This window comes from Kluyveromyces marxianus, chromosome 8, assembly GCF_001417885.1.
Source record: "Kluyveromyces marxianus DMKU3-1042 DNA, complete genome, chromosome 8".
NCBI lineage: Eukaryota > Fungi > Ascomycota > Saccharomycetes > Saccharomycetales > Saccharomycetaceae > Kluyveromyces > Kluyveromyces marxianus.
The window spans coordinates 675,187-695,455 of record NC_036032.1 but is presented as its reverse complement, the minus strand read 5'-3'; the positions used below and the strand labels follow the sequence as shown (position 1 = coordinate 695,455).

General features: G+C 40.2%; 12 protein-coding genes across 12 annotated transcripts; 8 read left to right on the top strand and 4 right to left on the bottom strand.

Moving 5' to 3' along the window:
• Positions 1 to 529: 529 nt before the first annotated feature.
• Positions 530 to 2,047, top strand: TPS1 (alpha,alpha-trehalose-phosphate synthase (UDP-forming) TPS1; the record flags this gene model as incomplete). Its single annotated transcript, XM_022822068.1, has 1 exon — positions 530 to 2,047. The coding sequence occupies one exon, from the start codon at positions 530 to 532 to the stop codon at positions 2,045 to 2,047; it is 1,518 nt and encodes a 505-aa protein (XP_022678366.1).
• Positions 2,048 to 2,561: 514 nt separating this feature from the next.
• On the top strand, positions 2,562 to 3,776 carry PTC4 (type 2C protein phosphatase PTC4; the record flags this gene model as incomplete). The annotated part of the gene is made up of 1 exon (XM_022822067.1): positions 2,562 to 3,776. The coding sequence occupies one exon, from the start codon at positions 2,562 to 2,564 to the stop codon at positions 3,774 to 3,776; it is 1,215 nt and encodes a 404-aa protein (XP_022678365.1).
• A 344-nt stretch (positions 3,777 to 4,120) lies between these two features.
• On the top strand, positions 4,121 to 5,977 carry TFC1 (transcription factor TFIIIC subunit TFC1; the record flags this gene model as incomplete). The annotated part of the gene is made up of 1 exon (XM_022822066.1): positions 4,121 to 5,977. The coding sequence occupies one exon, from the start codon at positions 4,121 to 4,123 to the stop codon at positions 5,975 to 5,977; it is 1,857 nt and encodes a 618-aa protein (XP_022678364.1).
• Positions 5,978 to 6,304: 327 nt separating this feature from the next.
• On the top strand, positions 6,305 to 6,811 carry MRPL36 (mitochondrial 54S ribosomal protein bL31m; the record flags this gene model as incomplete). Its single annotated transcript, XM_022822065.1, has 1 exon — positions 6,305 to 6,811. One exon carries the CDS (start codon positions 6,305 to 6,307, stop codon positions 6,809 to 6,811), a length of 507 nt encoding a protein of 168 aa, XP_022678363.1.
• Positions 6,812 to 7,103: 292 nt separating this feature from the next.
• DIB1 (U4/U6-U5 snRNP complex subunit DIB1) lies at positions 7,104 to 7,535 on the top strand (the record flags this gene model as incomplete). The annotated part of the gene is made up of 1 exon (XM_022822064.1): positions 7,104 to 7,535. One exon carries the CDS (start codon positions 7,104 to 7,106, stop codon positions 7,533 to 7,535), a length of 432 nt encoding a protein of 143 aa, XP_022678362.1.
• A 476-nt stretch (positions 7,536 to 8,011) lies between these two features.
• Positions 8,012 to 10,012, top strand: GRS1 (glycine--tRNA ligase; the record flags this gene model as incomplete). Its single annotated transcript, XM_022822063.1, has 1 exon — positions 8,012 to 10,012. One exon carries the CDS (start codon positions 8,012 to 8,014, stop codon positions 10,010 to 10,012), a length of 2,001 nt encoding a protein of 666 aa, XP_022678361.1.
• Positions 10,013 to 10,324: 312 nt separating this feature from the next.
• CBP6 (Cbp6p) lies at positions 10,325 to 10,795 on the top strand (the record flags this gene model as incomplete). Its single annotated transcript, XM_022822061.1, has 1 exon — positions 10,325 to 10,795. The coding sequence occupies one exon, from the start codon at positions 10,325 to 10,327 to the stop codon at positions 10,793 to 10,795; it is 471 nt and encodes a 156-aa protein (XP_022678360.1).
• Positions 10,796 to 10,981: 186 nt separating this feature from the next.
• MUD1 (Mud1p) lies at positions 10,982 to 11,857 on the bottom strand (the record flags this gene model as incomplete). Its single annotated transcript, XM_022822060.1, has 1 exon — positions 10,982 to 11,857. One exon carries the CDS (start codon positions 11,855 to 11,857, stop codon positions 10,982 to 10,984), a length of 876 nt encoding a protein of 291 aa, XP_022678359.1.
• A 569-nt stretch (positions 11,858 to 12,426) lies between these two features.
• TEF2 (translation elongation factor EF-1 alpha) lies at positions 12,427 to 13,803 on the bottom strand (the record flags this gene model as incomplete). Its single annotated transcript, XM_022822059.1, has 1 exon — positions 12,427 to 13,803. The coding sequence occupies one exon, from the start codon at positions 13,801 to 13,803 to the stop codon at positions 12,427 to 12,429; it is 1,377 nt and encodes a 458-aa protein (XP_022678358.1).
• Positions 13,804 to 15,494: 1,691 nt separating this feature from the next.
• Positions 15,495 to 16,544, bottom strand: MRL1 (Mrl1p; the record flags this gene model as incomplete). The annotated part of the gene is made up of 1 exon (XM_022822058.1): positions 15,495 to 16,544. One exon carries the CDS (start codon positions 16,542 to 16,544, stop codon positions 15,495 to 15,497), a length of 1,050 nt encoding a protein of 349 aa, XP_022678357.1.
• Positions 16,545 to 17,398: 854 nt separating this feature from the next.
• On the top strand, positions 17,399 to 17,821 carry KLMA_80307 (uncharacterized protein; the record flags this gene model as incomplete). The annotated part of the gene is made up of 1 exon (XM_022822057.1): positions 17,399 to 17,821. The coding sequence occupies one exon, from the start codon at positions 17,399 to 17,401 to the stop codon at positions 17,819 to 17,821; it is 423 nt and encodes a 140-aa protein (XP_022678356.1).
• A 570-nt stretch (positions 17,822 to 18,391) lies between these two features.
• On the bottom strand, positions 18,392 to 19,447 carry ADH3 (zinc-dependent alcohol dehydrogenase; the record flags this gene model as incomplete). Its single annotated transcript, XM_022822056.1, has 1 exon — positions 18,392 to 19,447. One exon carries the CDS (start codon positions 19,445 to 19,447, stop codon positions 18,392 to 18,394), a length of 1,056 nt encoding a protein of 351 aa, XP_022678355.1.
• Between the last annotated feature and the right edge of the window lie 822 nt (positions 19,448 to 20,269).

Below are 20,269 nucleotides of genomic sequence, written 5' to 3'. Positions count from 1 at the left end.
AATGGATTACCCTCCTCTCGGAAAAAGTGTCAAGGAATCTCCGGACGTATATTCTCTGTACTCTTTTTTTTTTGATTTTTTTTGATTTTTTTTGATTTTTTTTTATGGTATTTTTCCCAGGTTCCATGTTTTTCCCTGGCTCCCTTGTTTTTCCCTGTTTTCCCCTGGGTGCTGCCCCAAAGGCCCCCGATTTTAGGGGAATCGCGAAGTGCGCGGAAGTTTCCACGTTCGACCCCCCGCGGCGTCTCTGTCCCCATTAAAAAAAAATTACATGAGGCCATCAACTGATGAACTTTCCAGATTGCCAATTGCACATTCAGTGCGCATTGCCAATTGCTAAAAGGGAGAATTGTCCGGTGATATATTGCGCATGATAAAAAGGCAGGTCCAAGGATATAATATAACTAACACCCAGGAGCTGTGTGCTAGCAAGCTACAAGACTAAACGTAGAACTACACTACACTAAACTACACATACCACAAGTAGTAGCAGCACAATACTTGAGACAAAGCCAAAGAAGTAAGTAAAATGACAATGGATAAAGCGTTTAGCGAGTTGAAGCTAGAGAAGAGCTCGAGCGCAACAGGCTCAGGCTCAGGCTCGGGCTCAATCTCAAGCAGCCCAGGGAATGTGATTGTGATTTCGAACCGTTTGCCCGTCACTATCAAGAAGAACAGCAAGACCGGCGAGTACGAGTACTCGATGTCGTCTGGTGGGTTGGTCACTGCGTTGCAGGGCTTGAAAAAGTCTACCACTTTCCAGTGGTACGGGTGGCCCGGATTGGAAGTGCCAGACGAGGACAAGGTTAAGGTGAAGAGGGAGTTGTTGGAGCAATTCAATGCGATTCCAATCTTCTTGAGCGATGAAGTGGCAGATCTCCATTACAATGGGTTCTCGAACTCGATTCTATGGCCTTTGTTCCACTACCACCCTGGTGAGATAAACTTTGACGAGACAGCGTGGTTGGCATACAACGAGGCAAATCAGGCATTTGCCGATGAAATCGAGAATAACATCCACGACAACGACGTCGTCTGGGTGCACGACTACCACTTGATGTTGTTGCCCGAGATGATTCGCCAAAGAATCACAGCCAAGAAGCTGAAGAACGTGAAGATTGGGTGGTTCTTGCACACGCCGTTCCCATCGTCTGAAATCTACAGAATTCTCCCAGTGAGACAGGAGATCTTGAGGGGTGTATTGAGTTGTGATTTGGTCGGATTCCACACTTACGATTACGCAAGACATTTCTTGAGTGCCGTGCAGAGAATCTTGAATGTGAATACGTTGCCCAACGGTGTAGAGTTCAACGGCCGTTTTGTTAACGTGGGTGCGTTCCCTATCGGTATCGACGTCGACACGTTCAAAGAGGGCTTGAAACAGGAAGCCGTCATCCAGAGAGTCAAAGAGTTGAAGGAGTGCTTCAAGGGCTGCAAGATTATCGTCGGTGTCGATCGTTTAGACTACATCAAGGGTGTCCCACAGAAGCTACATGCCATGGAAGTTTTCCTCAGCGAACACCCAGAATGGATCGGAAAGGTCGTTTTGGTCCAGGTGGCAGTGCCAAGTCGTGGTGATGTCGAGGAGTACCAGTACTTGAGGTCCGTCGTGAACGAATTGGTCGGAAGGATTAACGGTCAGTTTGGTACTGCGGAATTCGTACCCATCCACTTCATGCACAAGTCCATCCCATTCCAAGAATTGATCTCCCTCTACTCCATCAGTGACGTGTGTCTTGTGTCCTCGACCCGTGACGGTATGAACTTGGTCTCTTACGAATACATCTCGTGCCAACAAGAAAAGAAGGGTACTCTAATCCTATCTGAGTTCACAGGTGCTGCCCAATCTCTAAACGGTGCATTGATCGTGAACCCTTGGAACACAGATGAATTGGCAGAATCCATCAATGAGGCTTTGACCATCCCACAGGAAAAGAGAGCTGCAAACTGGGAAAAGCTATACAAGTACATATCCAAGTACACCAGTGCATACTGGGGTGAAAACTTCGTGCACGAATTGTACAGATTGGGAGCCTCTAACCAGTGATTTCACTTCTACTACTACCCCCGCCAATGGATAAAAGACGCACAAGAAGATTTATATATTTGTCCTCACAAACAAGGCACAATATAACAAGACTTTTGGTTTAAGAATATACACACATATATATGTATAGTTTATTCTTCTTATTACTATTATATAACGAACGAAACATTTCATGAGAAAAACACTAAACGAGACTCGTACCGCTTCTTTCCTTTCGTCTCGTTTCGTTTACAAACTGTTGACCGAACCGATCGCTTTCGCATTTACGTTTAAGAAAGAATGCATATCGAAATGTCTGCACAATGCAACTCTTTCTCACTTTTAAAGTTCTTCGTTCAGCATTTGTATATAGAAATATTGAAAAACTCAACATTTAATCATGATATTGAAAACGACTATTATGTATAAGACAACGCACACAAAAGTTGAAAGTGCGAGAGAGATAGGTTTCAGATATTATAGGCGTCTGGAGTTATTGTAGTGGATTCTATACCAATACGCCAGAGCGCATAAGATGGGTCAACTACTCTCTCATCCATTGACTGAGAAGACAATTATTTACAATGACTATTCGACGACTGGAAATCATCACCATCACAAGGCAGCAGAACACAACGGGAGTTCGGCAACCGAGGATAAACCGAGGTTCAGTAACTGTATTGGGTCTATGCAAGGATATCGTTTGACTCAAGAAGATGCTCATATGGCAGTAACAGGGGCTGACTCGCTGGATGTTTCTTTTTATGATCCTTTTCTGGGGAAAGTCGAAAGGTATCAAATATCAGTGTTTGGTGTGTTCGATGGGCATGGAGACAATAATTGCTCTAACTACTTGGCTGGGACGCTATATGAGCACCCGCATTCGAATACACACTCTTCAAATGGACAAAAATACAGTGAGCATGATGGGTTGATCTATTTTATCAAGTCCGCGTTCGAATCACATAATTATACCTCAAGTGATCGACCGGACGGCAATAAGAAACAGTTTAAAACAATTGAAGGGTTAATATGTCAGGTGATCAAAGACTCATTCAAGGAATGTGACGCAGTTTTTCATAGACACTTCGCGAATGAGGCATCTGGATCAACGGCTATAGTTGCTTTAATTATCAACGGATCAATGCTTTACGTCGCCAACACTGGTGACTCGCGCTGCATATTATCTAAGAAGAAAAAAGGTATAAAAACAATGTCATATGATCATAAACCACAGCACATTGGTGAACTCATAAGAATTAACGACGATGGTGGTACCGTGTCTCTTGGTAGGGTTGGAGGAGTACTCGCTTTGAGTCGGGCATTTGGCGACTTCCAATTTAAGCGAAACGTAAAATATCCCAACGCTAGCTCCATAGCTATCACTAGTAAAAGAAAATTCGTCCCTGCAGAAGAGGCTCAGGTTACGGTAGAACCCGATGTAATACCGCACTTGATTGATACTTCTCAAGACGAGTTTTTGGTCTTGGCTTGTGATGGTATATGGGACGTGTATTCTAACAAAGCATTGGTAAGATTCATAAAATATCATCTAGCATTAGGCCTAAAATTGGATGGAATCATTACCAAACTGCTTGACCACGGTATCAGCTGCGCAGACTCAAATACTGGTGTTGGTTTCGATAATTTCACCTTAATTGTCGTTGCTTTGCAGCTGCCTGGCGAAACGCTAGACGAATGGTATGCCAGGATGAAGTTTAGACTAGAAAGAGAAAAGGGTCTGCTGTAGTATACTAAACATTCCTTGGTTCGATTGTAGTTGATGACTTCGCCGCCCCATTTCAACCTCCCCTCCAGTCTCCGGAACTTACTATTCTCTCCATATTAGTGTCACGTGATTGCATATTTTGTCCCCAAAAAAAAAAAAATAATGGAATAAGCACCAGCAGCAAAAAGTAAACACACGATTACCTTACCTTCCTATCTGTAAAGATGTATTAAATAAGTTTCATATAGCAAACAGATACGGAGGTTATGAATATATGTATATATATATTTGTATTTATATTTAATTTCAATAGTCCTCCAATCTGTTAATAGTTGCGTTGTTAAAGTACGAGCTGAATCACGAACATGTCAGAATCTTTCCCAAAGGCAGCTATAACGACGCCAAATAATAATGATGTTGGGAACAAGCGTTTGGTGTACGCTAGAGAATATACGTTAGATCTACCTAGAATATCGAGTGTAGAAGTACCGCTAAAAGTGTCTCCTTCTCCTGAAAGTGTAGCAAAAGCAGTTAGTATGTGCGGTGGATTGTCCTCAATTAAAAAAGCATTGCAAAGCCAAGATGATACAGGTTTGGAATTGCATTTGAACCTTGAAGAGGATGAAAATGGGGCATCATCATTTTTCAATGAGCATCCTATCATTGGTAGACGGGTACCCAATAGAGATGAATCGATTCTATTGAAGATATCGCTTCCCAAGGGCACTCTTGCAAAACATAACAATAACTTACGAGAAGCAATCGCATCGTGTTCGGACCAGAAGAAACTGCGAGTGGTTCCAGTAGCAATCATTAATAACACTATAAGATTCCGTGAAATGTCAGACTTCCAGATTCGTCTAGATAACGTGCCAACGGCTAAGGAATATAATGAAAGCTTTAACTCTCTAAACTGGGACAAATTCAAAGATTATGTGAATAGTATACCAGACTTTGATACCAAACCTTACGAGAACTTAAGCAGTATGACTGTTGACCGAACTTCCAAAATTCCCTCTAGAGATTGGCAACTAGCACCTATTCCGAGGTTTTCCATGGTTAATATTCCATACATCTACAAATTCAGAGACAATCCATATGCCAAAAAGTCTGATACTGGTGAATCATCTGTCAAAGGAACTTATATTAAGAATTTTCAACAATTGGTGTACGACTTCAACACACAAACTGGAATTCCAACCCATCCTCATCCGGAAATTGTGAGGATCTTTGAAACGGCTAAAGAGACTGGGGTATATCCTGGAACGAGTAAGGACTTTAAATTTTTGGAGAAGTTACAAAGCTGTCTAAAGATTTTAAATGAGCTATTTGAAAAAAGGCCGATTTGGGTCAAACGTCATATTGATGGTATTGTACCTTTAGAATTACATATGACATTAAAGGTCGCATTGTCCTTATGCTCATATAGATTCACGAAGGGCCCTTGGAGAAACAGTTATATCAAGCTCGGTATTGACCCAAGAACCTCGAATGAGTACGCGAAATACCAGACCGAATATTTCAAAATCGAGAGGAGATTACTAACAGATCCAAGAATTAAAAAGAATTTGCCAGCTCCTCCACCAAAGGACTACCAATCCAGTGTGCCTGGAGAAATTGACCCCAGGTTCGAATTTGACGGTAAAAGTATTCCATGGTATCTAATGTTACAAATAGACTTACTTTTGAAAGAACCTAACATCAATGAAATATATTCTCAAGTGGAGTTTTTGCCCGAGGCCAACGAATTAACAGGATGGTTTAACGAGTTAGATTTAACGAAGATACGGAAAATTGTTAAGTACGAATTGGGTTGCATGGTCCAAGGAAACTATGAATTCAACGAGCATAAATTGACATTTTTCAAAAGGATGATCTACGTCAAAGAATCAATGATGAAAGACCAAGATGCGGATGGGGACGTGGATATGGACCAAGATAACGACGATAATGGTGTGGAGGATGGAGAGATGGATGACGCCTTATTGGAAGAGGCAGAAGATGAAGAGCAAGAAGACGCAGAAGATCAGGCCGGCGAGTCGGCATTGAAATCGGAAATATCTGATGGTAAGCAAGATGAAAATTCAGAACCTGATACTTTTGACATAAAAACTGCTTCGTTCAACGAAGTTATGGATAAGATAGCCAAGCATAACTCTGAGTCCGCAGAATACTTGAAGGATTATTTGAAGGGTTTGGTCCAAGAGAGTTCTCTACGCTAACAAAAGAAACTGCGGAATTGAACCATATTGTACAATAATTAACGCTATATATTTCAAGACTGCGTATAATCGGGTATGCCAAATATGTAAGTGCTCAATTAAATCACAGATTAGTCGGACACCTACCTACCATCTGCCATCATTTTGGTGTCACTTTCATTTTCCGTGGATAACGATTTTTTGATTGAAAAAAATATTGAAACCTGAGATTGGAATTTTAGCCAACTGAAAGATTAGACCTGAAAGCGAAGAGTAATTCGATGAACAGATATTAATAAGTGTTTGCACCAGTACTGTAAGCGCACCGAAGTATAGACAAGTACACAAATGCTCAGAACTTTAATCACTAAAAGATTTGCGAGTACGGGAGCCTACCATGGTGTTAATCAAGTTTCTCTTCCCAAGAGGCCATTGAGAAAGATCCGTTTAGGTAAGGCCAGGCCTGCAATTTACTACAAATTTGACGTACAAGTAGAGCTCAGTGATGGTAGTGTGATCACACGCCGTTCTCAATTCCCAAAGAATGAAATCAGGCTAATCCAGGACCAGAGAAACTCTCCACTATGGAATCAATCGAGAGATGGTATGGTAATGATGGATGCAAACTCCAGTGGTAGAGTCGATAAGTTTAAGCAGAAGTACGGATCTGTATATAGTATGGAGGAGCCTGCCCCTCAAACAAACTCCAAATCTGCAAAGAAGACCGAAAAGACACCAGAAAGCAACACAGAAGATGACTTCTGTATGGATGATTACTTGTCTCTACTAAATTCCAACGCTACACAGGTGCAAAAGGGTGGTAAGATGGCTACTAAGAAAAGGGATAAGAAATAGTTAGAGCTGTATATTACACCAACTTGTACATAGTATCAATCAAAAGTTAGTTATCACTTGCACAACCGTTACATTTCTTCAAACATTCCTATATGTTGTTGTTATACAGAATATACGTACGTTCTGTTCATCTTCAATATTTAAGATTTTAGAACAATATATGAAAAAACACATCAAAGAGTAAACACATTGGCGAAACACCTTAAACAATGTAGACGCCGTTTCTGCTGCTGCTGCTGCATTTAGAAAGCTAGGACCTCGGAGATATTGTGGCCAATAGCAAAGGAATTCAATGGGTAGTGTTTTTCTTCCACATTTACACACAGGATGGCATGTTGACCAAGCCATTGTAACCGAAAAGGAAAGATTAGTGGTGATTCGGTTTGGAACGGACAGTAATAAAGAATGCATGATAATGGATGAAATCCTATATTCCATCGCAGAAAAAGTGAAGAACTTTGCGGCTATATATCTATGTGACATCCAGGAAGTGCCTGATTTCAACGAAATGTACGAACTCTATGACCCGATGACAGTGATGTTCTTTTATCAGAATAAACATATGATGTGCGATTTTGGTACTGGTAACAACAACAAAATGAACTTTCTAGTAGACGACAAACAAGAGATGATTGACATTCTTGAAACCATATTCCGTGGAGCTCGAAAGAACAAAGGTCTTGTAGTTTCGCCTTATGATTATTCCCATAAAAGGGTAGATTGATATATACCGCCCCTCCGCAAGGCCTACACGTCAGAAATGTTTGAAATTCGGTCAGAGTATGGTATCACAGGTAGTATCGCAAGTCATTCCCCATCATTGCTCGTCCATGCCATGATTCAACCTCGCAAGCCGCATGGGAGAAGAAGCCCCACCATTCATTATATTACTGAGAGAGATACACCACTCTATATATTCATGTTACCCGGATATTGTGCGTAATAAATGATTTTTCAATGACCCATCTTTATCGTCGAAAGTTTAGAGAATCTAGCATGAGCTGAAAATGAAAAGTTGAAACTTTTGATATATAGAGAATGGAATGGTGCAGACATATGTGTTGGTAAGGAGTGTGTGTGTGTTTGATTGCGTACGTTTAGTTGTCAAGTGACCCCCAATTATCCACGTTGTGGCTTTCTAAGTTTGTGGCTAAAAGATTTTACTCGCAGGTTAAGAAGCAATCTGTTAAAGTGAGAAGGATGAGTGTTGAAGAGATCAATGCTGCCAGAAAGGCGGTTGAATTCAGCAGAGAAAGTCTTGAATCCGTTTTGAAAAGAAGATTCTTCTATGCTCCAGCGTTCGAACTATACGGTGGTGTTTCTGGTCTATACGACTATGGTCCACCAGGATGTGCTTTCCAAGCTAACATTGTTGATGTTTGGAGGAAGCACTTTGTGTTAGAAGAAGACATGTTGGAAGTTGACACCACTATGTTGACTCCATACGAAGTCTTGAAGACATCTGGTCATGTTGATAAGTTCAGTGACTGGATGTGTAAGGACCCAAAGACTGGTGAAATTTTCAGAGCTGACCATTTGGTTGAAGAAGTTTTGGAAGCCAGATTAAAGGGTGATAAAGAGGCCAGAGGTTTGGCTTCTGATGCTAACGCAGAAGCTCAAGCTGACGCTGACAAGAAGAAGAGAAAGAAGAAGGTCAAGGAAATCAAGGCTGTCAAGTTGGACGACGCAGTTGTGAAGGAATACGAGGAAATCTTGGCCAAGATTGACGGTTATTCCGGTGCTGAATTGGGTGAGCTAATGGTTAAGTATGACATTGGTAACCCAGTTACTGGTGACAAATTGGAACCACCAAGAGCTTTCAACTTAATGTTTGAAACCGCAATCGGTCCTTCCGGTCAATATAAGGGTTACTTGAGACCAGAAACTGCTCAAGGTCAATTCTTGAACTTCAACAAGCTTTTGGAATTCAACAACGGTAAGACTCCATTTGCTTCCGCCTCTATTGGTAAGTCATTCAGAAACGAAATTTCTCCAAGATCCGGTCTTTTGAGAGTTCGTGAGTTCTTGATGGCTGAAATCGAACACTTTGTTGACCCAGAAGACAAGTCTCACAAGCGTTTCCACGAAATCAAGGACATCAAGTTGAAGTTCTTGCCTCGTGAAGTGCAACAATCTGGTTCTACTGTCCCAGTTGAAACCACAATTGGTGAAGCTGTCGCCAGCAAAATGATTGACAACGAAACTTTGGGTTACTTCATTGCCAGAATCTATCTATTTTTGATGAAAATTGGTGTTAACCCTGATAGACTGAGATTCAGACAACATATGGCTAACGAAATGGCACATTACGCTGCTGACTGTTGGGATGCTGAACTACACACATCTTACGGTTGGATTGAGTGTGTTGGTTGTGCTGATAGATCTGCATACGATTTGACCGTTCACGCTAACAAGACAAAGGAAAAGTTGGTTGTGAGAGAAGCTTTGGAAAAGCCAATCCAAGTCACCAAGTGGGAAGCCACTTTGGTAAAGAAATTGTTTGGTCCTAAATTCAGAAAGGATGCACCAAAGGTTGAAGCTAGATTGCTAGCGCTATCCCAAGAAGAGCTAGAGTCCTACTCTGCTGAGTTGAAGAAGAATGGTAAGATCACATTGAAGGTTGAAGGTATGGATGCCGACGCCGAAGTTGACGATAAGATGATCTCTATTGAAAAGGTTACCAACACCGAACATATCAGAGAATACGTTCCAAATGTTATTGAACCATCTTTCGGTATTGGTCGTATCATCTACGCCGTGTTTGAACACTCTTTCTGGAGCAGACCAGAAGACACTGCTAGAGCTGTTTTGTCATTCCCACCTCTAGTTGCCCCAACTAAGGTGCTACTTGTTCCATTGATGAACAACCCAGAATTGTCTAAGATCACAGCTGAAGTGTCTAAAACCCTAAGAAAGGAGCAAATTCCATTCAAGGTTGACGAATCAGGTGTCTCTATCGGTAAGAGATACGCTCGTAACGACGAATTGGGTACTCCATTCGGTGTTACTATTGACTTTGACTCTGTCACTGATGGTTCCATCACTCTAAGAGAAAGAGACTCTACCAAACAAGTCAGAGGTTCTGTCGCTGATGTCATTAAGGCTATTCGTGATATCACTTACCAAGGCGTCTCTTGGGAAGAGGGTACTAAGAATTTGAAGCCATTCAACTCCCAAGCTGAAGCTGAAACTGAAGCTTAATAATTGTAATCGATATATCTATATATATATTTAAACGAATATAAACAATTATATTAACGCGAATTGCTATCTTGTATTCTTTAAGCTGTGCTATCGTGCTTCAGAGTGAGTGAGTCTTTTTTCTTTTTCTTTTTCCATTAATTAGACATGAAAAATGGAAAGAAGAGATATATATTTTGAATTAGATGAAGAAGTTCATCTCAAAACAAGAAGAAAATAATATAATATTTCCTGTCCCTATTGGGTACTTTCTGCAAGCCAGTGTGACGTTGTGACAAGTGGCCGATAATATTCATAGAGATTCCATAAAAAATGTCACAAGCTAGTAAGGAAAGTGCCAAGAATCTAGTGAGATTGCTAGAAAAGTTTCCAAAGGAAAGAGTGAAACATTTAATTTCATTTAGAGAAACACAACTTGATAGATTCAAGCCTCTTGCTGGTATTGAGACGGCTAAATCTTCTGAACAAACAAAGCCATCACTTTCGGAGATCAAGGATATTATCAACAGAACATCAGGACCATTGGGTTTGAAAAAAGATTTATTAAAGAAGGTTCAAGAAGCTTTACCAGAAGAGCACTTCAATGAGGTTGAAATTCAGGAACAAATCAACTCACTAAACGCTATAATGAGCAACAAATATAAAACTTACTATGCCGTAGGAGACAAATTATACAAGCCAGCCGGAAATCCAAATTACTACCAAAGATTAGATGATGAAATTGCAGGTAAAAACAAAGAAACTCTATTCACTGCAATGAGAACTGTCGTGTTTGGTAAATAGTGAGGGTACTTTGTATATGAAGTTAACCTTCTTCTGTATATATATCTATATATGTTATAGTAATGATTGTAAATATTTCCTATTTCTGATTCTTAAATTTACGGACTCTGTTAAAGATTCGCGACCTTTGATCCCGTTTTCCAGATTATTTCCAGCTCCGTGCCGAAAGTTCGTTTTAGTATAGCACTATTTCTTGGCATATCCAATCTTAATAATGGAGTCCTTCAGGGAGTACTCGTGTCCCAGACGGTTTATTACATTAGTGGCATTTTCACTAGAATTGTATTCGACAAAACATAGGTTTCTAACGCCAACCAAGCGTACTTCTTTGAATCCAGACGATTGGAAAAGTTCCTCTAGTTCACCTTGAGTAATATCCTTTGGTAAATTCTGTACTAATAGGATATTGTGAGGTGGATTACTGATAATTTCGACCACTTTCTTAGCAGACGCTTTCTTAACATCGTTCGTTTTACCCTTTCCTTCAGCAGTATTTCCGGATGATTTAGCCTGTCCAGGACGCTTTTGGCCGTCAAGCAAACGTCTTATAGTCTCCTCGTCCAAGTTTTTCTTCCTTAGTTTACTTCTAGCTCTTCTGAGTCGTCTATTCAGCTTAGTAGCTGGGACGATCGCATTGCCTTTACTTACCTCTTTGTTAACTTTTTTAGCTTGAACCTCACGTTTTAGCTGTTCAAGTTCTCCATTGAAGTATAACTCGGCATATGATTCGTGTTTTGCAACCTCTATTTGCACCTTTCTGCCACGAACTTTCAGCTTGTCTTTAAAATCTTTTATGAATCTATCACGGTTTTCCGTATCTTTAAATGTAATAAAACATGATCGCTTCAATTTCCTTGAGCGGTACCTTGAGATTTCCACAATCTGATAACTATCATCAATGCATGGTACTCTATCTTTATTCGGTGCGTCCTTTAAACTGAACCTGGAATCTGAATCTCCTGCACGATAAGAAGGATTAATAGTGGATAAAAGTATATCCTTAAATTTGTTAAAAGAATCGGGTCTAGGCGGAAGGTTAGACAAGTATAGCGTATTGACCATATTAAGCTGTGTAAGTTGATATATGGATATTTTGATACGTTGTGATGATAAACAGTTCTGGTTAACCAATTCTACTGCACTAAATGTTACATTTATACATATGATGAGTTTCCGCTGTGTAAAAGCATCAATACATACATTTTTTTTTCAATTGTATTGAAAAAAAAAAAAAAAATACTTAAATCAATTAGGAAAATGGCAAGGACAAACCTCAGCCTAAGAACAAAAAAAAAAAAAAAAAAAAAAAATAGTCGTTCTGTCCGAAACGAACTGGAATCTTGATAATGAGAGTTACGTTAAGTTAAGATTATATGAATAACTAAATACTAAATAGCTGGAAAAGCATTTTTCTAACATCTACTACTATTATTCAATAGGAGAAGAGAAGAATTATAAAAGAATTAATCTTTTTTTTTGTAATTTTAATGTTTATTGGGTTTGACTTTCTACAAAGGAATAAAAAACTTAAAACCACGTTTTCTTTATCCTCCTATTAAAAATAATAATAGAAAATAATAAAATTTAAAAAAAATTTAACGAGGAAAAATAAATCTAGTATTAAGTTAAACTTATTTCTTACCAGCCTTGACAGCGGCCTTGGTGACCTTACCGGCCTTGTCAGTCTTTTCAACGGACTTGATAACACCGACAGCGACAGTTTGTCTCATGTCTCTGACAGCGAATCTACCCAATGGTGGGTAGTCAGAGAATGCTTCAACACACATTGGCTTAGATGGAACGAACTTAACCAAAGCAGCGTCACCAGACTTCAAGAACTTTGGAGAGTCTTCCAACTTCTTACCGGATCTTCTGTCGTTCTTTTCCAACAATTCGTCGAACTTACAAGCAATGTGAGCAGTGTGACAATCCAAAACTGGAGAGTAACCAGCAGAGATTTGACCTGGGTGGTTCAAGACGATAACAGTGGCGTTGAAAGAAGCAGCAGCCTTTGGTGGATCGTTCTTGGAGTCACCACAGACGTTACCTCTTCTGATTTCCTTAACGGAAACGTTCTTGACGTTGAAACCGACGTTGTCACCTGGTAGACCTTCTTCCAATTGTTCGTGGTGCATTTCGACGGACTTAACTTCGGTAGTGACACCGGCTGGGGCGAAGGTAACAACCATACCTGGCTTGATGACACCGGTTTCGACTCTACCGACTGGCACAGTACCAATACCACCGATCTTGTAGACATCTTGCAATGGCAATCTCAATGGCTTGTCAGTTGGTCTGGTTGGTGGTTCGATAGCGTCAATAGCTTCCAACAAGGTCTTACCCTTGACGGTACCAGCCTTGGTTTCCTTTTCCCAACCCTTGTACCATGGAGCGTTGGTGGTGGCTTCAATCATGTTGTCACCGTTCCAACCAGAGATTGGGACGAATGGAACATTCTTTGGGTTGTAACCGACCTTCTTGATGAAGTTGGAGGTTTCCTTAACAATTTCTTGGTAACGAGATTCATCCCACTTAACAGAGTCCATCTTGTTGATAGCAACAATCAATTGTCTAACACCCAAGGTGTAAGCCAACAAAGCGTGTTCTCTGGTTTGACCATCCTTGGAGATACCGGCTTCGAATTCACCGACACCACCAGCAATAATCAAGATAGCACAGTCAGCTTGAGAAGTACCAGTAATCATGTTCTTGATGAAATCTCTGTGACCTGGAGCATCGATAACGGTAACTTGGTACTTTGGAGTTTCGAACTTCCACAAAGCGATATCGATGGTGATACCTCTTTCTCTTTCAGCCTTTAACTTGTCCAAAACCCAAGCGTACTTGAAAGAACCCTTACCCAATTCAGCGGCTTCCTTTTCGAACTTTTCGATAGTTCTCTTGTCGATACCACCACACTTGTAAATCAAGTGACCAGTGGTGGTAGACTTACCAGAATCGACGTGACCAATAACGACAACGTTAACGTGAGACTTTTCCTTACCCATCTTTAATGTTACTTCTCTTGGAGTTAGAACTATGAGAATACTAGTAAATAAACTACAAATCAACTAAAATACAACTGAATACTCAAACGAAACTTGCAATTAAAACTTGAAAACATTTCTGCTAGAAAAAATTTTTCAATCTCCTTTTATATTCAAAAAAAATTTACATTATCGAAAAAGGGTATCCCAAGCAAAAAAAATTTTTTTGACCACTCTAATTATTCAAAATTGACACGCCTTCTCAATGTTCCAGTACTAAACAGAAGGAAAAAAAAAATTTTTTTTTTCCTTCTCCCGCCAGCGAAAAGAAAGAAGTTTCTTATTCCATCAATTCAAAGTTTTTCAACCTTATTACCCGGTCCCGCTCAGAACCAGTCGCATCCCGCCCCACTCCTGTGGCCCAGCTTCCCACTTATTTTCGGTATTTTTCGTTTTTTTTTCCAATTATGCTACATTGCTTATACACTGGGGCAGAAGCCAGGTCTGGGTGCTGTGCGCCTGTTTCTACGTATTGTATATGAAACTAATTATCAGATCAGAAAAAGAAGATAAAAGAAAGGTGGATGGATGTCGTATTTGTGCGGTTGTTTCTGGGGTGAATTTGGTTCTCTTTAGAAATTTCTGTTGATGCTATGCTGCTTGTTTTTTTTTGTTGTGTTTGTTTTTCTTTCCTGCTGTTACTTCTTTGCTTCATCGGTGTTTCTGCTGGGCGCTAGGCTAGAGAGGGCTAGGTTTGGCCTAGGCTAGGCTAGGCTGGGATACACTAGGCTGGGATACGCTGGGATGGCATTACAATACTGTAAGTAACTACTTAATTAATTAATTCCGTTGGGTGATTGCAGCATATGCGTTGGCCTCGTCTCGTCTCGCCTCGCCTCGCCTCGCCTGCCGGCAAACTAGTGTAGCCTGGGTCATGCTAGAATGCTGTATGCTATACTGACTAAGACGGACGTCTTGGGAGAACTGCCTGCTCTAACTAACTGTACTTTTTTTTTAATCTACAGTGCGTTTCGAGGCTTTATTGCCTTAATAAGTAAAAGAGCTTTTGAAGGTTAGGGCTTGAATTCTACGGCATATTCTGAGGATCCCGCCACTCGATTGAAGAATATACATATACAATATATATGTATATCATCATCAACTCGCTGGATTCTGGTATAGATCGGTGTATGTCTTTCTTTTTACGTACAAGGTGGGGAGGAGAATGAGGGGGGTCTCAAGTCTGGCCTGCTTCGCTGCTCTGCCTCTGCTGTAATTTTTAGCATAGTAAGTAGTTGTTGGGCCTTGGCTGTGGTTTGACCCTCGTTTGGCGGGCTCCCATCTTGTTTGCCAGCCTCACATAACCTCACTTCGCCGGAAGTACCTCATTGATCTTCGACGTAATTTGACTCTAACGTACATCAACAGTAGAGGCAGCTATGTACGGGTAATGTAATATATGTTAGCTGCCCAATTGGGAAGTTCGGCTGGTAAGCTTTGCATAATGAAAAAATAGAAAAAAAAATTAAGGGAATGGATGTGTGGGTGTTCCTGCTCCATCAGACAGTCCACCCTCCTCTATCCTCTTCTTCCGCTTCGTTCTGTTGTTCCGTTGTTCTGCCGGCCGATACTCACTCATCTTGGCCCAAGTCAAGTTCATAGTATAAAATGTTTACGTCTATATGGCAGCTTGTTACAACACTACATATTTTTCAGTCCGTGCTATCTGCGTCCGCGTCCGCGTCTACGTCTAAACTGTCTAGTAATTCGTTCTGCTGCTCCATATCGATACTTAGCGCAGTGTTTTCTCTCGTTCTTAACCGCACAGCTTGTCTGCTGTTCCTTTTCTCTGAAAATAATGGTATCCCCTTGAGAACTCTCTTCCACAATGGTTCCTGCTCAGCATTCGCCCATCTGACCACCTCATCCATATTGTCCATGTCAATGTGTCGCCTTCTCTCGACTACAAGTAATTCATATACAACACGTCTCATAATCTCTATCAACAGAAAAACGATCACTATGCTGGCGAATATACCCACAGCATTGATGTCGTTACCAACATTGGATATCGGACAAGCATGAACGCTACGGACCTCGAAAAAGTATGAACAATTGTGTAGCTGCCCGACAAAACTTACTTGAGCCTTCGTAGGAACCTCCTTGTCACATATAAAGTTGATTAATGTGCTCTTCTTGTCAACTCCATTCGGACAAGTATCCCCATTTTCATACGTCAATGTAAGCTTCTTGCCGGTAAAACGCGGCTTGCTGCTATACTCCCCAATGGAAATGAAATGGTCTGGCTTGTTGTGATCCACGTAATATGCACCAGTGGTATCGCTAAGTTTATCTTCCAACTCCTTTCCAACCGATGATGAGCAAATTCCTAACGTAAAGTTTGTATTGTATTCCCAACCCTTCACTAGCCATCTTGTTTTCGACTGATCTTGTCTATTTCTGTCACCTCCGTTCGGACTTTCATTTGGATTGCTCGAGAGCCATGATAAATCTATGAAACTACCCGTGATCGGATTCACCACGGAACAGAATGGTAAACTCTCATCGTCGTCCCCACCGTTATCGCCCCTACCGTTGTCTCCGTCGTGCCCCGGTGATGTTATTGGTTTTGGATCTAGTTTAGAGTTTCCATCGTTTAAGGTATTGAGAGACGAATTCAAAAAGACCTCTATTATACCTGTTAACCCCAGAAGCACTATAAGCCCTATTACTAGCTTGTATGAACGAAGAGCAATGCTCATTGTGCACAGACACTAACAAAAACAAATTCCCAAAATATCAGAACAGAAAACAAAGACAAAGGAGGTGAAAAGGGTTTCAATGATAAGAATCACAAATGCCTTAACAATTCCGTATATTTGTTTAAGCTGCTTCGCCCTTTAGTTGTGCTTTTCCTTTTTATTTCTTGTCGTTTTGTATACTATGAGCCATGTCTATATATAAAATACATTGTTCGAATGATTGATTTTCGACTTTCTTCGATTTCGCACATCATTCGCCGGAGAAAAGAAATGACTACCAAATCTGACGCGCCAGTGTCAGCGTCTTGGATGGAGACAAATTTACAAATGAAATGCACGACAGACACATGTCATATATATATATATATATATAAATTCAGATAAAATGGCACTTTCATTAAAAGAATGACACAATGTCGTGCCTTCATGGACAAGGACTTGGGCTCATAGATATAGCTTGATTACAAACTAGAAACGAACTTTCGGTTAAAGAGAGTAATTCCGTAACTCGCAAACACATTCAGTATAAGCAAACTTTATTACGTTCAAAAGGAATATATACACAAAGCAAAACGCATTTCATTTTATTCTATTCTTGAGTACAAGGAAAGAAAATAACAAAAAACACATATATATATTAAAGAAGGTCCGTTTCAACTTCGTTTCCAAGGAATAATCCAATAGTTGATACAAATAATAAAGCTAAGACAATTAGAACTAGTATAGCATTCTTCAAGTCTAATACAAAAGAAACATTTTAGTTTCAAGATTTTAAACACATGCCGCAATCATCATATACAGAATCTGGAGGGAGGTCTCGTGCCTCGAGTATCTTTCAAGAATTTCGGTCAGAAATGGAATCTTTGTTTACTAAAATTGACTCCATTGAAGATGAGATCATATTGCAGGATCCAGAATGGGTCAGTGAATTGCATGAAGATAACTCTTCCAAGAAATGGAAAACATTTAAGTCCGTCTTCAAAAAAACCAAAAGCTTCGATATGAACAGTGGCCTATCGGTTGATTCACAGATGATCAAATCTAAAGATTTCGTACTAGATATGAACAAACCTGGGGGTTCGCCGACTTTTGGGGAAGTACAAGAACCTTTCGAGAGCTACGTTAGTGAGCTAAAGCCAAATAAATCAATCAAGGAAAAGTATCAATTAATATCTGGGCTGAGCAAAAAATATCATCTTAGTACACCGAAGTTTGAAGACATGGGTAAAGGATCGTTATCTCTTTTTTGGGATTATCTTAGAGGTAAGACGCATTAGGATGAAGATATCAAGACTAGACATATTTATTTTATTATGACCTCTTTTTTTTTTTTAAGATTTGCATATAAAATATGACTTTCTACTATTTTAGTATGTAAAAGCTTTAAAATAAATAACAAAAATAAAAAAAAAGATAGAAAGTAAAAAGACATTACGTTTTATGATGAATCAAAATAAGTCATCTTACTAGTAGTAAAAAAAAAAATAAGTGTATATTTTTTTAAGAATGTTATATAGTAGTAGGTTTTTATTTATATATAGAAGCTTAAAAGCGTTGGCATATCTTAGAATCTAGGATACTTCAGATCCAGTAGAAGATATTTCCTTTTGAGACTAAGATAGTGGCCGCCATATTCTGATGATTTTTGTTTTTATTTTTTTGTCAACCTTCAAGCAACTAAAAATAACTAAAAAGTACTTTCCTTTCATAAAATTCATGGGACATCAAACATAATAGACTTCTCTTCTTCAAGAGAGAGAATTAGAAAAAAAAAATCGAGTAAAAAGATAGAAGAAATAAACTGGAGTAAAAAGTCTACAGTTTTTTTTTTTATATTATTATCACCCTTATTTTTCAGTGTCGACGACGTATCTACCCAAGATCTTACCTTGTTCCATTAGTTCGTAAACCTTTGGCAATTCAGACAAGCCAACAACCTTAATTGGAGACTTAACCTTACCAGCAGCGAAGAACTCAATGGCTTCTCTGGTGTCAGCTCTGTTACCGACGTAAGAACCCTTGATGGCAATGGACTTAACGACGTGGGAGAAGACCTCAGACTTGATGACTGCACCGGCTGGCAAACCAACCAACACGACAGTACCAGTTGGTCTGACGTATTGGGTGGAAGCGTTCATGGCGGCTTCGGAGACGGAGACGTTGATGACACCGTGTGGACCACCGTTGGTGATTTCTTGGATTTCACCAATCATGTCCTTGGTCTTGGTGAAGTCAACGAAGGCTTCGGCACCCAATTGCTTGGCCAACTTACCCTTTTCTTCACCACCATCAATACCGACAACTCTGTAACCCATTGCCTTGGCGTATTGGACAGCCAAGGAACCTAGACCACCAGCGGCACCAGAGATGGCGACCCAGTCACCAGCCTTCAAGCCAGCGGTCTTTAAAGCCTTGTAGACGGTAACACCAGCACACAAGATTGGGGCGATTTCAGCCAAATCGGTACCCTTTGGAATTCTTGCAGCTTGCACAGCATCTGCAGTAGCGTATTGTTGGAAGGAACCGTCGTGGGTGTAACCGGACAAGTCGGCGTCTGGACAGTTAGATTCGTTGGACAATTCACAGAATTCACAGGACATACAAGAACCGTTCAACCACTTGATACCGGCATAGTCACCGATTTCCCAGCCCTTAACGTTTTCACCCATGGCGACAACGACACCGGCACCTTCGTGACCACCGACCAAAGGCAACTTGGTGGCCAATGGCCAGTCACCCTTCCAGGCGTGCAAATCTGTGTGACACACACCAGAGTACTTGACGTTGATCAAGATTTCGTTTGGCTTTGGCTTTGGAACTGGAATGTCCTTGTATTCTAGTTTACCACCATTTTCGTAGAAAATAACACCCTTTTGCTTTTCTGGAATAGCAACAGAGGCCATCGTTCTGAAGGAACCGAATGCAGTGGCGCGCAATGGCTTGACAAATGTTCTGGCGTTAGTTAATCTAAGCATTGTTGCGTGATATTTTCTGTGCCTGTGTGCCTGTGTCTGATTTTCTTTATTTTACCCTAAAAAATTAAAGCCCTTTTACGATTCGAGACTGAAAAAATGAAAAGGTAACCTTAAAATATGGTGATGATGAGCTTCGGACTTGACTGAGCTAAGTTCCGATTTTTGAATATTATTGATTTTCTTCTTCTTCTTTACTGTGTAGAGAGAGAAAGAAAATAAAAAAACTGAAGACGCGCTGTGATAGTGTAAGTTTCCCTTAAAAAAAGAAGTAGGCTATAGTCTGAGATTCAGTATTTGCCGATGGTTTTGTATCTACAAAAGAAGAAGAGGAAATATATTGGCAATAACAAGACTTCACACCACGACAAGAAGGTCCGAGATCAGGAAAAAAATGGATGCCATTTTATATCTTTTCGAAACGTGTGTGTGCCTAATTCAACGCTTCACCTTTCACTCAATTGAGATACGGAATTGCCTAAGATTCGTAGGAACAGGAAGACGTCTATTTTTTTTTTTCTTTCTTTCCTGCGAGTGTAACAAGGTGAAGAAGAATTGCGTAATAATGACCAACTAACTCTACCCATCAGTCAAGTTAACGAAGATAATCCCCTGTCCAGCTGAAGGGTGTGTATTGTATCTGACTCCGCACTCTTTTTTTTTTCATATTTGGTGCGAGATTACCCCTCTACGAAAAAAGAGCGCGATCAAAAAAAGGTTTCTCCACCATTGGTGATCATCATATACACTATG